The sequence below is a fragment of the Netta rufina genome (genome assembly GCF_964035555.1).
Source record: "Netta rufina genome assembly, chromosome: 26".
NCBI classification, from domain to species: domain Eukaryota; kingdom Metazoa; phylum Chordata; class Aves; order Anseriformes; family Anatidae; genus Netta; species Netta rufina.
The window spans coordinates 5859057-5873800 of NC_140150.1; the positions used below are offsets into that span (position 1 = coordinate 5859057).

The 14744-nt window shown below is 51.1% G+C and overlaps 1 protein-coding gene across 1 annotated transcript; it reads right to left on the reverse strand.

Annotated features, from left to right (window-relative positions):
• Window positions 1-671: 671 nt before the first annotated feature.
• TIMM17A (translocase of inner mitochondrial membrane 17A) lies at window positions 672-10335 on the reverse strand. Its single transcript, XM_084302043.1, has 6 exons — window positions 10269-10335; window positions 6636-6735; window positions 4789-4852; window positions 3309-3437; window positions 2798-2908; window positions 672-1182 (listed from the first exon to the last, which is right to left on the reverse strand). Exons 1-6 carry the CDS (start codon window positions 10292-10294, stop codon window positions 1112-1114), a joined length of 501 nt encoding a protein of 166 aa, XP_084158169.1. The 5' UTR covers window positions 10295-10335; the 3' UTR covers window positions 672-1111.
• Between the last annotated feature and the right edge of the window lie 4409 nt (window positions 10336-14744).

The following is a 14744-nucleotide window of genomic DNA, read 5'->3' on the forward strand; positions in this document are numbered from 1 at the left end:
AAGCAAAGCCAAGAAGCAGCTCAGATGAAAAAGACCTACACAGGTCTTTTGGAATATGTGTATTCTATCAGGAGCTGCCAGCAGCAAGCAACACCATTAGCCAGGGCCTTCAACAGAAAACCCTGCTAGATAAGAATTTTTTAACTGCTGGCAAGAGGGAATGTGCCGTCACAACTGGAATTTAAGAGCAAAAACATGGAGCAGGTGGAGCTGTGATACCTTCCAGAGCACTGAAGGACTGGATCCACAGTGAAAAGGTGAGAAACTGTGCTGACAGCATGCAGGTGCTTCACCCTCCAACCCCCGAGAGCTCCCTGTTTTCAGTCCTGATCCCCTACAGACATCTTGAGGAACAGTTCTACAGGGGAAGCTGCCTGTGGCAGACCTCTTCGAGTTTTCTGTGCAAGCCACAGTATGCAGCAGCCAAGCTGAAGCCAAGGTCTCAGCACAGCCACGGAGTTACCATGCTGCCACCTCCTGCAGAAAGGGGCTCAAAGCTTTGTGTATTTAGGGGAAGGACAGAGGTGTGCTGCAGCCTGTGGAGCCACAAAAGAGATTCTGCTTTAACCAAACAACTTGGCAGTAGTGCAGTAAACAAAGAACAACGGTGAAATAAATATTGCTGGAAGCAATTTTCACTGGCTTGCACATTCTCCCAGTAATATTCACTTCAGGAATGTAAAACTGCATGTAGATTAATGCTTTTCCTCAAGCTGAAATCTGTGTAACAACCTAAATCCGAAAGGGGAGAGGATAAATTCCAGATGCATTCACTGTGGATGGCTAATGCCACATCCCAGAGAAGACTTCACAGACATTCACTTCAGTCCATGTCCAAAGGATTACAAGACTCCATTTGGTCCTTATCTTAAATCTCCATGTATTCTACCAGACATGAATTAACATTACAGCAATGGAATCTATTATGAATAAATAGATCTGTCATCTTCTAACAGTTCTCCTGTGCAGCTTTACACTGACAAGTGCTGAAGGTCCTCTTGGCATGGTTTGTGTAAGAGACTACCACTGGTGTAAAGACATACCGCATCTTGGTCCTCCAGCATTTTAAATTACAGCTCAGGTACAATAAGAACTAGCAGAATGAGGATAATCACTGGTATTGTCTGTAGTCGCCCAATGGAGGTGGCTGCAACTGGGAGGGATCGTCTGAAAACTGAGGGCCTGCGAATAAGGAGAAAGAAAAAGAGTCAAATAATAAATATGAAAAGATGAGACATTCATCCTACTAAAAGCATGAAACACATTCACAGTGTTTTTCTTTAATATAAATCCCTTCTAAAATTAACAAAGCCAATAACAAGACTTTACATTTTTTTTCCATTCGAAGATGTTCAAGAGCTTTACACATTGACAAGAGCCCTGTTCCCATAAGGCACATATTTTTAGCTCCTTTACTAATCGGGAAATGAATCAGAGCAGTGAGAGGGAAACGTTTTCAGTCACCTAAAGGAGCTGGAAACCTATGCCTTATTGCCCTGCAGTTGAACCTGGCCATTCTGTACAGGTTTACCCATGGTAACTCGCCCCACAACAAGGCAAGGCAGTGGAACGGAACGAGGCATTGTGGAGCCAGCTTCCCGACTCCTCTTACTGACGTGCTGCTGGAGGGAAGCAATACGCTTATTGTATGCCAAGTTTAGAGAGAATAAATTGTAACAGACAGATGATACCCCTTCACTAAAGCAGGTTCATTTTAAAATGCTCTGGTATTAAGAACAGAAATTGTAACAATTTAGACTGAACAAAGAACGTCAGTGAACAAACCCGAGAGAGGAATCCTATCAGGAATTAGTGGCTTGCCACTAATCCTTTCAACACTAGTGGTTTTGTCTGTATTGCTCCAAAAACGAGGTGGGGTAATGGAGATATTAATTGTTTCACCCAGCCAAGTATTTATGTAAATGGTTACAGACTCTGCTCACTGACATCTCAGCTTGTTTTTCTTAGGAAAAAAAGGGGATACAGGTTTTGGAGTGGTTTTAAAAAGGAAAAACAAAGCACCAGCACTACCCCTCTTTGACATCTGCCCTCTGCATCTGCCTGCTGATCTTTACCTCCTCATGTGAGCCAGGGTTACCCACACATCTGCACAAGGACCATAGCCAGCCTGCCAAAACCCTGCATCTCGCACCCAACTTGCTGCTTGCGATTCCCTCAAACCTGGCATCTTGCTCACTGCCACCTGAACTACTGCTGCCACCACGTGTCAGGGCTGTGTGGATGTACTGGGGGACGGGGCAGAAGACCAGTTCCACGATCTGGCACGTTGGCACATGGACATCCTCACTTTCAGCCCCACAGCGCCCGGCCACGCAGTGGGAAGGAGCAGCAAGAACCCACAAGTCCTGCTTGGGCCTGAGTCAGCAGGACGGGGCTGGGGCGCCTGTTCCCGTAACACCACCCACGTCTGCACATTTTGCTCAGTCGAATCCCAAATATCTTCTCCACCCTCTGAAGCCCCAGAAATGACCCACGTCCCACTGGGCCTGGAAACCCCCAGGTGCACCACATTCCTCTGCCTTTACGTTGCTGAGTGACAGCCAATCTTTCCCTTCATTTAGACGTGGATTTCTCTAGAACTGTCATCCCACAGACAGAACACTGGAAAGCTCTTGCATCATCACCAATGTGCGGCTCTTCCTTCACTTTTTACAGCCTTAGAAGCTGGGAATTGGCTGAGTAGATTTACTCCATGATAAGAGTGATGACTGGAAGAGGAACATTAGTAAAGACTGCATAATAAAAGCCTCGTGCTACTGCAGCGATGGCTCCTTACCATTAGGGAATTGTGTGGAGGCAAATCTTGTTAAGAGAATACCAGCTCCTTCAATTAAAGCTAGGAGAATTCCTCCCATTGCAGCAGACCCAACCATGGCAACAGGTCCATCTAAAAATAAAAGTACAAAACAACACTTTTTTTCTTTTTTCAGCGCATTACTTTGCATATTGTAATTCTCTTTCTATAGTTATAATCTCTCCTATGGGCAGACTCAGAAGCAGTCATTTTGCATTCATTAAGCCTCATTAGTATCATCAATAAAGAGATAATTACTAAGCAATTCTCCCCCTTCCTCAGGGAAACAAAAGAACAACGGTAATGTCTGAGAACATAATTATTACTTTCATAAGCACAGGACAAAAGTCTAAGATTATCTTTCAATTTCTCTTACAAAGTAAACTCCAGTTTGGGTATCACATAATTCCGCTTCGCTGTAACGATGAGAACTGTACATTTAGAATACAGAAGCTTTTTCAATTACTATGCTCCCAAGAGCTCAATTTCTTACTTCTGGCAGCTAATATGGCTCCAGTTAGGGCTCCGCTTGTGATTGAATTCCATGGATCTTCTTTACCTCTCATTCTGACCATACTGCAGTCAATCATGGAGAAGAGACCTCCCCAGACAGCAAAGCTACCTGTTGGAAAGTTGGCAAAAAGGCAAAACCAGTATAGAAAAAGCAGGCAAGCAGCCACACTGCAGTCATGTCATCAAGAGGTGGTGTGGTGTTAGCACACTTTCAGACACATCCAATCTCAGCAAGAACCAAACATAGGTCAAAATCAATACTGAGACAAACTCAAAACTTGTCAAGTCACACACACATTATACATACACATATATTTTGTATATAATCTCATTAATTAGTATTTCATGAGAAAAAGATTACCAAGTAGTGATTATAATGGAACCTGCATCCTAATAAAGATGGAATAGCTCAGGGAAAAAATAGCATATAGGAAAAAAATAATGTTTTAAATGTATTTCCTCATAGAGAACAATAGAGTAATTTAGCACCTTATCCTAACACCGCTTCTGGCATCTCAGGAGGTCAGAGCTGGTCCATACGGTATGGCAGATGTAAAGAGAACGTGACAATTCTCAGAATGCAAATTCTAGTCATTTAACAATAACCGGTATTATAAATGAAAATAAATGCTCATCCCCAGGCTCATTTTGGGAAAAATGTGTGACTTAGATTAAGTTCAACTCTCCTTAATTGGAGGTGTCTTAATGCCTTTGAAAGCTTGCTATCAGATGCGGACCAGGAGGGTGAATTCCTCTCTCTGTGCAGTCACCACAGGCTGTGGCTGTAGAGCTTTTCGAGCCTGTGGCCCCGATTTCTCTGAGAGGTTCTGCTGCAGCCAACGCATTCCCCTGCTCAACATCACTCTCCCATTTTCTCCTTCTGCATAATGGCACAGAGCAGATCCTTAGGCTTACTCACTTTGATGCTGAACCACCTTTAAGAGCTCATAATGTCATTTTAACTCAAGCAGCAGGTTTGTGATTTTAGACATTTGTGCACAACATTCACTACAAAAAAAAAAAAGACTGAAATGTACCTAGCTGACCTTAGAGGAAATCTGAAATCCCAGCCAGATCCACCCACCTATTTCACTGTTTCTCCACGTCTGATGATTTCTCCTAATGAGTGAAGTTCATTCACTTTAAAGCCATGCACACAAGGCACAGGCTCGCAGGCAGCTCCACACAGAACTGGCTCAAATATGACAAAATGATTAACCCTGGTTTATCACTCCAGGAGCACAAGCATGTTTCCTCCACACCAAAACTAATTCTGGATGCAACAGAACCATATTTATTCTCTGCTTGGACTAACAAACCCTGGTGAAATGCATCTGGCCTGCTGGAAGGCAGCTCAGGTGTCCCTGTGCTTCCATCACGTTATATTCCCAAACTGGGTGTTTGGTATTCCCAAACAGTCCATGGAAAGATGATGGCAACATCAACACAAAATTAGTTACCTCCCAGTTGTGGAGCTCTTGTTTTAATAGCTGTCAAACTTCCCCGCAGTCGGTGGTTTACCCCCTACAACAGAAGAGAATGACAGAATGTAAGAACGAAGCCTGACAGCCAAAATGACTGCATATAGCCCAAACGTGCCCCAGGCCCAACCTACTTCTAAGCACCTTCAATGGCCATGATCAGGAGCTGACAGAAAATGCATTTTTACAAATATTTTACTATTTGTCATGTCTTTGCAATACACCTGGAAGCTACAAAACCAAATACAGCCAGCAGGCATCACCTTAAAGGATTTAAGTTCCAGGTTTGTTTGGTTGGTGTGGTGGGAGTTGAATGAGACATCTAACGTAACACCTTTAGCAAGATAAGCACATTTATTTGTCACGGATATAATTCTTTCTTCCTATCTGATGCCCAACCACTCCCCCCAGTTTGACACCAGCAAACAGCAACATCGGGTGCACGGAACTGCGGGAAGGAGACTGTGGAAAACACAGAAATCCACCTGGAGGAGCACCACAGGGCTGTGTCAGAGAACTGCACGCTGTAATACCGCGTTTCTATCAGTGCTATTTTTCACCAGAAGCTGCAGGCATGGCTGGCAGCAGCAACCTCGGCAGGTGGCCCAAACTCAGCCACTCCTGCTGGTCAGCTGGAGCAGTTATTCCCCTCCTCACCAGCGCAGTCTCAGTAGCCAAGAGGAGCACGCAATTCAAGTTTAAAAGGTGCTTCTGAGCCTTCTGTGTCAAACAGTAAATGTCATCCAGGAATTTCAACAATAATTACTATGCATTTCCTATACTTTGAAAGATTTAAAGCACACTGGGAACACTCAAGTTTTGTTTTAGATACAAGCACTGAGAAGTGTGGATACGCTCACTTAACAAGTATCACACAAATTTTAAGTGTGGTTAAGCACATAAACCCATTCCTGTTAAGTGTCTGCAGGATCTGACTAGTTTTGGAAAAGTTATTTAATTTTATTTACGAACTTTACATGAAACTGATAGTTTATTAAGAAGATTTAGGCAATCAAATTGTCACATAGTAACAGCAAACTAACAGTAAATCTCTGCTAAAACACCTTTCATCCCTTTTAAGTCTTTTCTATAAAAGCCAGAGGAACGTTTTACAATGTTCAAGTAGAAGTTGGATCTTATTTTTATCAGACATCTGTACAACATGCTTGTGGTCAAAATTTTGCAGAAAACTTGAAAGTGAGAACAACTGACTAGTGTTGCCTAAACTTGAACTTCCATGTCTACGCACACTTCTACATTTAAACTGAAATTGCCTTTCAAATAAATCCATTTGTTAAAAAACACTAGTATTTAAATAAGAGATTAGGTACAGAAAGTAACACTCCCTAATATAAATCTGAAGAAGAAGATTTTTCCTTTGAGTCTTCCAGTTTCTTAAAGAAAGGCAGAGGGACAGGGCAGATGAGGAAGAACAACCCAGGCTCTGCTGCTTTACGTGCAGCAGCCAGGACCAAAGGCAGAAACTCAGCTGAGGGACACATTTTGCTGCCCCCATTCTTTCCTATCCTGAAGAGAGATGCCCCTCACCGAGGGAGGGCAGCCAGCTGCAAGAGCCCCACTGCTGCCATCAGTGGAAAGGGGGAAGGCAGAACTTTAACCCAGACAGATGACGGCCCCCTCTGGATGCTGAGCCATTCACCCGATGGACACTCGTGGTCTGGATTATTGACACGCAGCCTGTTCATCAGTCCCACTCTGTGGATAAGGATTTCCTCCACCTCACCTTCTGCTACCAAGTTTCACTGCTGACGGACAGAGGAAGCAGGGTCGCGCTCTTAATGCACTTCTCAAATGGTTTTACTTACCACCGGGGAATTTCTGAACCCCTTGATAGCTTGAAAAATGCCACCTCCTATCGCTCCCATCGTGAAAGCACCTCCGCAGTCATCTACGATCCTCCAGGGACTGTAATGAAAAACAGAGATGAAAATGCAATGCTGCATCACGTCACCCTGTGTGAGTAACTGAGGGATCCACCACTCGTCCATCCGGTGCATTCCTGTAGGAAATTCCCCATCCGAACGAATGTCCTGGTATCCAAAACCAGGCACGCGCAGGTGTGCAGTGACACGAGCTCACGTTCACCCAGAGCCCAACACCCTGCCTCCATGGGCAGCATCAGCTCCACAAAGAGCTGTTTGAACTCCTCTCATGTGGCACCGAGACGCGTCCATCATGGAAAACGTCTGCACAATTCCAGCTGCAGTCAGCTCTGCCCTACTTGTGTAGTGTAAATAACTCGGAATTCACTCTTCTCGTTCTCACCTCGACCTACGGAAAACGTAGGTGGCAAATTCAAACGAGACTCAGCCCACAGGAGAACAAAACGCTGCTTTCCGGAGTTACTCACACTTTTTGTTAGTTCTGGTTATTTGAATGGGAGACTTCAAAGTCATCTTTTGTTAAACTGGAAAGGTTTTTCCGAAGCACCCTGGGCCTTTGAAGTTCATTAAAACAAACCCCAGGAACGCTCACGCAGCGCTAGGCAGCGGTGCCAAGCCTGCAGCCTCACGGAGCGCAGGAACAGGCACCTTCCCCCCAGCAAAGGCTTCCGACCATGGAGAGCTGGGCTCTAATTTGGGGTTTGCTGTCCTCTGCAGCCCGCTGCCCTGTAATTCTCTGTCACCAAACACCTCCCAAGCTGGGCGAGCACCAGCCTGCAATTAGCCGTGCTGCCGCTGCTGGGAATTTTGCAGCGTATGCACGGAGTTATTCTGCTTCTTTCATCTTATAACAAAACCTGACAGCCACAGCTGCTGCACAGGCAATACCCAGCAAGCCGAGCAGAAAGCAGGCTGCGGCAAGATGCACGCTCACAAAGCCGAACCCGACGGCAAGCCCCGTGTTCAGGTTAGCAAATTCTGCACTAAGAGCCATCACAGATGTGAGTATCAATGCGCTTTTCTGATCTCCCTCTGGATTCAGTGCTTCTGTTCCTGAGAGCTCCCTGCAGCACCCAGCTCTGCGGTCCCGCACATGAGAGCACATCTCCATCCACCTGCTCTGGATCCGCCACTTTTCTGTTCCACAGGATATGTAAAAGCTCTTTGCCGAAAGGAAGGAAACACAGCTCCTCTTTTCCCCTGACCACCTGCTACACTGCATATTTTGTCACAGGTTTTCATTTGCTTCCTGCAAAAAAATACCAATTTTTTGTTCCCTCTGCCTAAAGGCCGCCCCAGGCTGCTTTCTCTCTTCCACGACCCCTTCCCGACCCGTTCCCGTTCCCCATCTGTGCAGTCCCTGCAGTGAGGTGGTGGCACCAGCTCTGCACAGCAGAGCAAAGGTGAATTGCTGGCTCGCACGTGACGCTGCTCCGCACGTTGATTTCGGGTCAGAGTCACTCGTTTTTGTGGGGGCACCAGGATCCCACCCACACCACCACCACCAGCTGCCTCCGGGCCCAAACCCACATTGATGCAGACAGCAGCCAGAGGTGGAAGAAGGGGACGTCCTCCCACCAGGCAGAGCCCTTCCTTTCTACTGCCCTGCCTGGCACGTGCTTTCATCTCACATTCCTAACAAATCCCCTCCAGTTTTGATGAAATTAAATAATTTAGCCCCATTTTATACTTTATTTTCCTCCTACAAAGCCCCCTATTTCCCACGAGCAATGATCAGGAAGAGTTGCGGGCACGCTGTTGTCAGATCTGCCAAGATGAAAAGCGACCGTCTCATTCTTCTCAGCGTTTTTTCTTCTCTCTGTGCCTCCTGTCCAGATTTTGATCTACTGTTATGAATAAAACATCTCATCACAACTCTCTGCCTTTGTTCGCTTGTTAAGAGCGATCCTGTTAAAAGGCTTTCTGGAAATCTAAATAGATTATGTAAAGTGGTCTTCCTTTACCCACAAGGTCAAAGAATTCCAATTTAGCAAACTGTGACTGTTCTTTACAGAAGCTTCACTAATTAGACCCCAATCACGGAGTGCTCTCCTAGATTTTTTCCATCTTTAACCCTCCTTCAGAGGTAAAGCTCATTAGTTGTTACCTTTGGGGTACTTAATTTTCCTCTTAAACTAGCCTCCAAGCCTCCGCAGGAGCAGCTTTTGAACGAGAAAACGCCTTTGATGCCAGCACTGCTATCTCATGTCAGCGCCTTTCAACTCCCGGACAGGCGCCGGACGCATCGGAAAGCTGACACAAAACACCCCACAGCCCCGGCAGTTCTCAACCTCAGCAGTGGAGAGAATCAGAAGAGAATAAAAGAGATTATTCCATTATTAATTTGGCACTTATCAAGCTTAATGTTACTGTTACATCTTTCCCTGGCTTTAAGGATGCCCCTCAGAGCAGGGAAATGGGCTGAGCACAGCATGCGAGACGTGGCCAGGTTCCTCCAGCAGCAGCAGCAGCCCTCGGATGGCCACCATAGCTGATGGTGAACAGTTTAGGGCTCAGGACAGCAGCTCGGGCAGGGAGAGGCTGAGGGTGCCCCACACCTTGGGACGGGGCCTGGGGGAACTGCATGGGGCTTTGGGGAATGGAGATAACGGGGCAAAAAGCAGGTAATGGGGTGAAATGTAGGGTGGGGCCACAGCAGCTGGGAAAAGAGGTGGTGAAGGGCTTGAGGGGAAGACATGAGGAGAAACTGAGGGTTTGTTCGACCCAGAGCAGAGCAGGCTGAGGGGAGGCCTCATGGCGGCCTGCAGCTCCCTCATGGGGAGTGGGGGGGCAGGTGTTGAGCTCTGCTCTCTGGGGACAGCGACAGGACCCGAGGGGACAGCATGGAGCTGGGACAGGGGAGGTTGAGGTGGGCAATGAGGAGCCATTTCTGCTCAGACAGAGCGGGCAGGCGTTGGGACGGGTTGCCCAGGGAGGTGGGGGAGTCCCCGTCCCTGGGGGGGCTCCAGGAGAGGTTGGGGCTGGTGCTTGGGGATACAGTTTGGTGGGACATGGTGGCAGGGGGACAGCTGGACCAGATGATCTTGGAGAGCTTTTCAAGCCTTACTGATTCCTGACTCTGTGAGAGGTGGTTGGGCACTGGGACAGGCCCCAGGGACGCGGGCATGGCACCGAGCTGCTGGAGCTCAAGAAGCGTTTGGACAACGCCCTCAGACATTGGAGCCCAGAGGAGGGCCACGAAGATGCTCAGAGCCTCCAGCACCTCCTGGAAAATTATCTCCAGGCTGAGAGCGCTGGGTCCGTTCAGCCTGGAGAAGAGAAGCCCGAGAGGGGCTCTCCTGGGTGTGTATGAACACCTGAGGGGTCGGGGACAGCGGCATTTGGCCCGCCCATGAGGCGGCCACGACCGGGCTGTGCGGCGGCCATGGCGGCGCCTCCAAGGTCACCTCCCCCCCCCTCCCCCCTCCCTTCCCGCCGCCCGAGCCCCCCCCGCTCCCTCCCCCCCCTCCCCCTTCTCCCTCCTGGCGCGCGCGCCCCGAGCCCGCCAAAGCCCCGCGGCCGCCGCACGCGCCCTTCCCGCGCCCGGCCGCTCACCAGGGCTCGCGCGCGTACTCCTCCATCTTCGCACGCGCCGCCGGCCGCGCCCGCCCCCCTCCCGCCGCGCGATTGGCCCGCCGCAACGCCCCTCGGGCCGCTCCCCCAATGGGGGGCGGGAGGCGGGACTAAGGGGCGCTGAGGTGGCTGCGCGTGCGCCGCTGAGGGCTGAGAGGGGCGGCGGTACCGGGGCCGGCGGCGGGTGCTCGGTGTCTCCGGTGTCCCCGGGTCGGGGCGCTGCGGTGCAGGCACGGAGCTCCGCACAGCTCTCGCCTGCAGTAAAGACGTGGGCCGCTCCAGAGCGCGGTCCCTGCGATCCCAGGCCGCGGGCGGGCAGCCCAGCACGGAGCAGGCCCCGCACAGCCCTCACCGGGCTGGGGGCGAGGCGTGTGTGTCAGCCGTCCCGAGGGCGGCCCCGCTGCGTGTCCCGTGTGCCCGAAGCCGGGCTGTCAGCAGAGGAGGTGTCCGTGGGGCCTCTCCCGCGGGCGAGCAGCGCACGGGGCTGGGAGCCCCCCGGGAGGCAGCTCAGAGCCGCGGGATTCATCCCCGTGCTGGCAGCAAATGCCAGGGCAGCCCACGAAGCCCCAGAGCTCTCCTCCATCCGTCTTCGCAAGCGCTCTAGTTGTAATGGCTCGGTCTCTTTGTCCTCATTTAGCCTTAACCTCCCTTGTAGGACGGTGAATTGCTCGGCTGCAGCAGGCAGCGTGGATTGTTCACCAAGCTCCGGCGAGGCACTTAATTGCTCTAATAAATCATGGGCTGAAGCGATGGAAAGGGACTGAAACGCTCCGCCGGCTTCAGTTTGCTGTTTTGAAGGCTGTCCAGGAGTCCTTGTGAACTTCAGGCTCTGCTGTCCTAGTTATGGGATGGGAGCGCAGCGATGCAGCGAAGGAGATCGCCAGAAGGTGGTGGTGTGGCTTTGGGAAAGGCGGGGAGAAGGGACGGGGAAAAGCTCGATCTTGTCCCAGCTGCTGTGCACCGGGAGAGCCCGGCAGCAGCTCTCTGAGCCCTTATATCCTCGTCGTTATTGTCACCAGTCCGGCACTGATCCGACCCTTCTGAGGGTGGCAATTTCTTGGTGGCTCACATCCTTTCCCCTAGTCAGTTAGGGGCTAATTGCATCAGGCTGAAGGATTGTTCTCTGCCCAACCCCTTCAGGCTGCAGGAGAGCTCTCAAGGGACCCAAAACTCCTCCCCCCATGGCAGCCAGAGTCACCAAAGAACCTCTCGTAGCCCAGCCCGGGACAGCGGTGGCACCCCGGGCAGGCTGCTGGGAGCTGTGCAAGGGCTTTCAGAATTTCCCTGCAGCCAGGAGCTGCTTAATTTCCCCATGCATAATGGCTGTTCTGCATTTCCCTCGCTCTGATGTGAATTTTGGGAACTTTGCGGGGGAAGGATCTGTGCGAATTTGCAGTTGGGTTGGGAGAGGGGAGCTGCAACAGCACGCTCCAGGGTGGCTGCGTGCTGCAGGCGGGCAGGGAGCTGCTGCTTGCTGTCCCAAGGAAGACGCTACAAAGTGAAAAGATCACTGGTTCGGCCTTTCCTCCTACGGGCTCTGAACGAAGGAACCGATAGAGCAGCCTGGAGGAATCCATCCCTGTTGCAGCTGCACTCCAGCAGCTGACAGGGGGAACCAGAGGAAGGCAGAGGGCCATGGGTGGTGGCACAAGAAGTGGGAGCACGGAGAGCTCTGCCAGACCCCGCGGGGGTGCCTGGAAGAGACGCTTCCTCCTGCTGCCTCAGCTCCTCACTGCTGAGATGTGGCTGCTAACGCTGCTGCGCTCCTTGCGTGGGGCAGAAACACTGAGCGGTGCCTCCGAGGTGCTCGGTTGCTATGGGGATGGGGATCCGGGGAAGTGCAGAGGCTGGGGAGCCTCGGTGAAGATTTGAAGTTGCTGGAGCTCCTCCATGCCGTGCTGCGTCATGCCGTGCTGTGCCATGCCGTGCTGTGCTGTGCTGTGCTGCACTGTGCCATGCCGTGCCGTGCTGTGCTGTGCCATGCTGCACCGTGCTGTGCTGTACTGCACTGTGCTGGGCCACACTGTACCATACTGCACTGTACTGTGTAGTGCCATGTTGCACCATACTGCGCCGTGCTGTGCCGTATTGTGCTGCGCTCTCCCACCTGGCAGAGCCTCACGGGGCTGGCATCAATCCTGTGGTGGCTGCAGCACGCAGTCCCCACGCAGTCCCAGTTGCTGCTGGCCCGTGAAGAGCAGCGCACATCTCCAGAGCACCTCTTATTCCCGGGTGAAAACTAGACTTTCTTTCCAGCGTTTCCTTTCTTATGGCACTGAGAGCTCTGTGGAATATGGTGCGTTCAGGAGCTATGCTGCCATCCCCTTTAAAGAGATGAGTGACAGCCAAGATGAGTTCCACTGAGCCCTCCTGCTATAAACTGACAGGTTTGGGGAGACCCCGCTCCTCTCCCTGCCTTTCTGCTCTTGCTGAAGGGCCTCCACTGATGAAGGGCCATTCCTCTGCAAGGCTCTGGCTGTTAGCTCTGTGCAGGCAGCTCTGCAGCTCAGCGGCGGAGATCCCAGCAGATGCGGACCCACGGATCAGGGATGGATGTGTGGGGCCTCAGGAGCACCTCAGGGCCTCGAGCACACAGCTCCTCGTGGAACTCAATGTCTGGAGCCCCTCAGCAGAGCAGTCAGGGTCCAGGAACAAAAACACAGAGTATCAGTGGTGAATTTATTCTACCAAAACCAGATTTGCAGTACTGGAAGCAGTCATGAAGCACTAAAACTGGTTTTTGCTGCCTACCCCATGCTTGGCAGTGGGAAGCAGCGTGAGGAGGAAATATCAGGAGATTGCTAGTGAGGTCCCTCGCTGTTCAGCCTTGTCTTTGATCTTTACATTTTCATTTAGGACCTCGGCACAGGCCTGAGGAGCGCTGGTAGCTTTTCTGATCGTGCCAAGTTTTCTGGAACTGCTGCAGTCAGTACAGATGGGGATCAGGAGATCAGGGAGATAAAAATGATGGGGTGAATTGGGATGAAATTAAGTGCCACAATGTTTGAGAATATGCACTTGGAAACTAAAAACAACATTTTCTTCTACAATCTGGAAAACATCTCAGTTGTGCGGGTGAATCATAGGAAGGCTATGAGCAGGGGCTGGGTGCTGGGATGCTGGGAGATAAATGAAATCCTAGAATGCAACAAGTCTGCATTTCCCATCCAGATGGGGAATGTCTGGTTTGGAGCACAAGGCACTGGGAGGCTCACCTGGAGCACCCTGTGCCTCTGTTCAGGATGAGATTCGACCCAGGGGGACAGGCAGGGAAGGTGGTGAGGAAAAGAAGGTGGTAATGAAGCTGGTGAGGGAAATCCTACAAGAGCTTATTTTGCAGAAGGAAACCAAAGGACTGCTTGCTCAGACTAGGAGAGAGGTCTGAGAGCAGGCAGTAAATAGCAGGGGAATGATAAAGAATGAAGAAAAGGGTGAAGTCAGCAGTATATCACATGGGTACAAAACGTTGTGCATGGGGCAAAGCCGCTTTGAAATCTGGAGAGAAAGAGCATATCTGCCATGTCCCTCCGGGAGAACTTGCAGATGCCAGTAAGCTTCTTCGCGGATTAGGTCGATGGAAAGTGGATGCCTCCAACCAAAGCCCAGGCTTAAGGCACGGCCTGAACCAGAGGCAGAAGACACTCAGGAATTTGGTCTGTGCAGGAGGGACGTCTCTGGGGCTGGGCACGGGGAAATGGATGAGCAGCTGCAGACCCCCTGCAGGGGCCAGGGAACCATCAGAAGCACCGATCAGGCGACCTGGGGACGGTGCTGAGCTTGGGCTTTGCTGAGCGAGGAGCGGGCGCTGGGCTGGCACGTGCTGCCTGGTGCCTCCTGGGCTCGCAGGCGCCGGGCTTTGCACGTCCTTCGTGCAGAGCCAGCCTGTGCCAGCACCACGAGCAGCTCTGCCCGGCAGGCTGCGCGCTCTGGCTAACCCCGCAGATCCTGGAGAGCACCAGGGTAAGGGTGAAAACCCCCTGGGATGGGCACGCTGCTGCGGATTTCAGCCAAGAGCTGTCACCAACATAAAGCTCATCTCCCGAAAATCTGCCCCCTGCTAACGGGGGAGACTTGGGAGCAAGGCTGACCTCTTTATTCGCCCGCAGGCACCCATGGGCATGTGCTGGGATCAGCCCCCAGCCCCCAGCTCCCCAGCCTGCCAGCTTGTGCATTTTTGCGTGTTTTTCTCACTACGTTGGCCCATTGCCTTTAAAAGGCTAAATGCTCCGGACTAAATTTGGTCATGCAGCTCTGCATGGTTCCCTGGAATGTCCTCGGGTTTCAGGCTGCTCTGATAGCACCATTCCCCGCCTCCCGCTGGGCTCCATTGGCTTCCCCGCACCCGAATCGCCGCTGGGCGCTGTTATTGGCCAACTCTTGGGCCGAGGGGTGTCCTCTCTTCATCACTACCAAGCCCCGGGGCTGCAGCGGTTGAGAGCTGCTGCGATTTAACGCTTC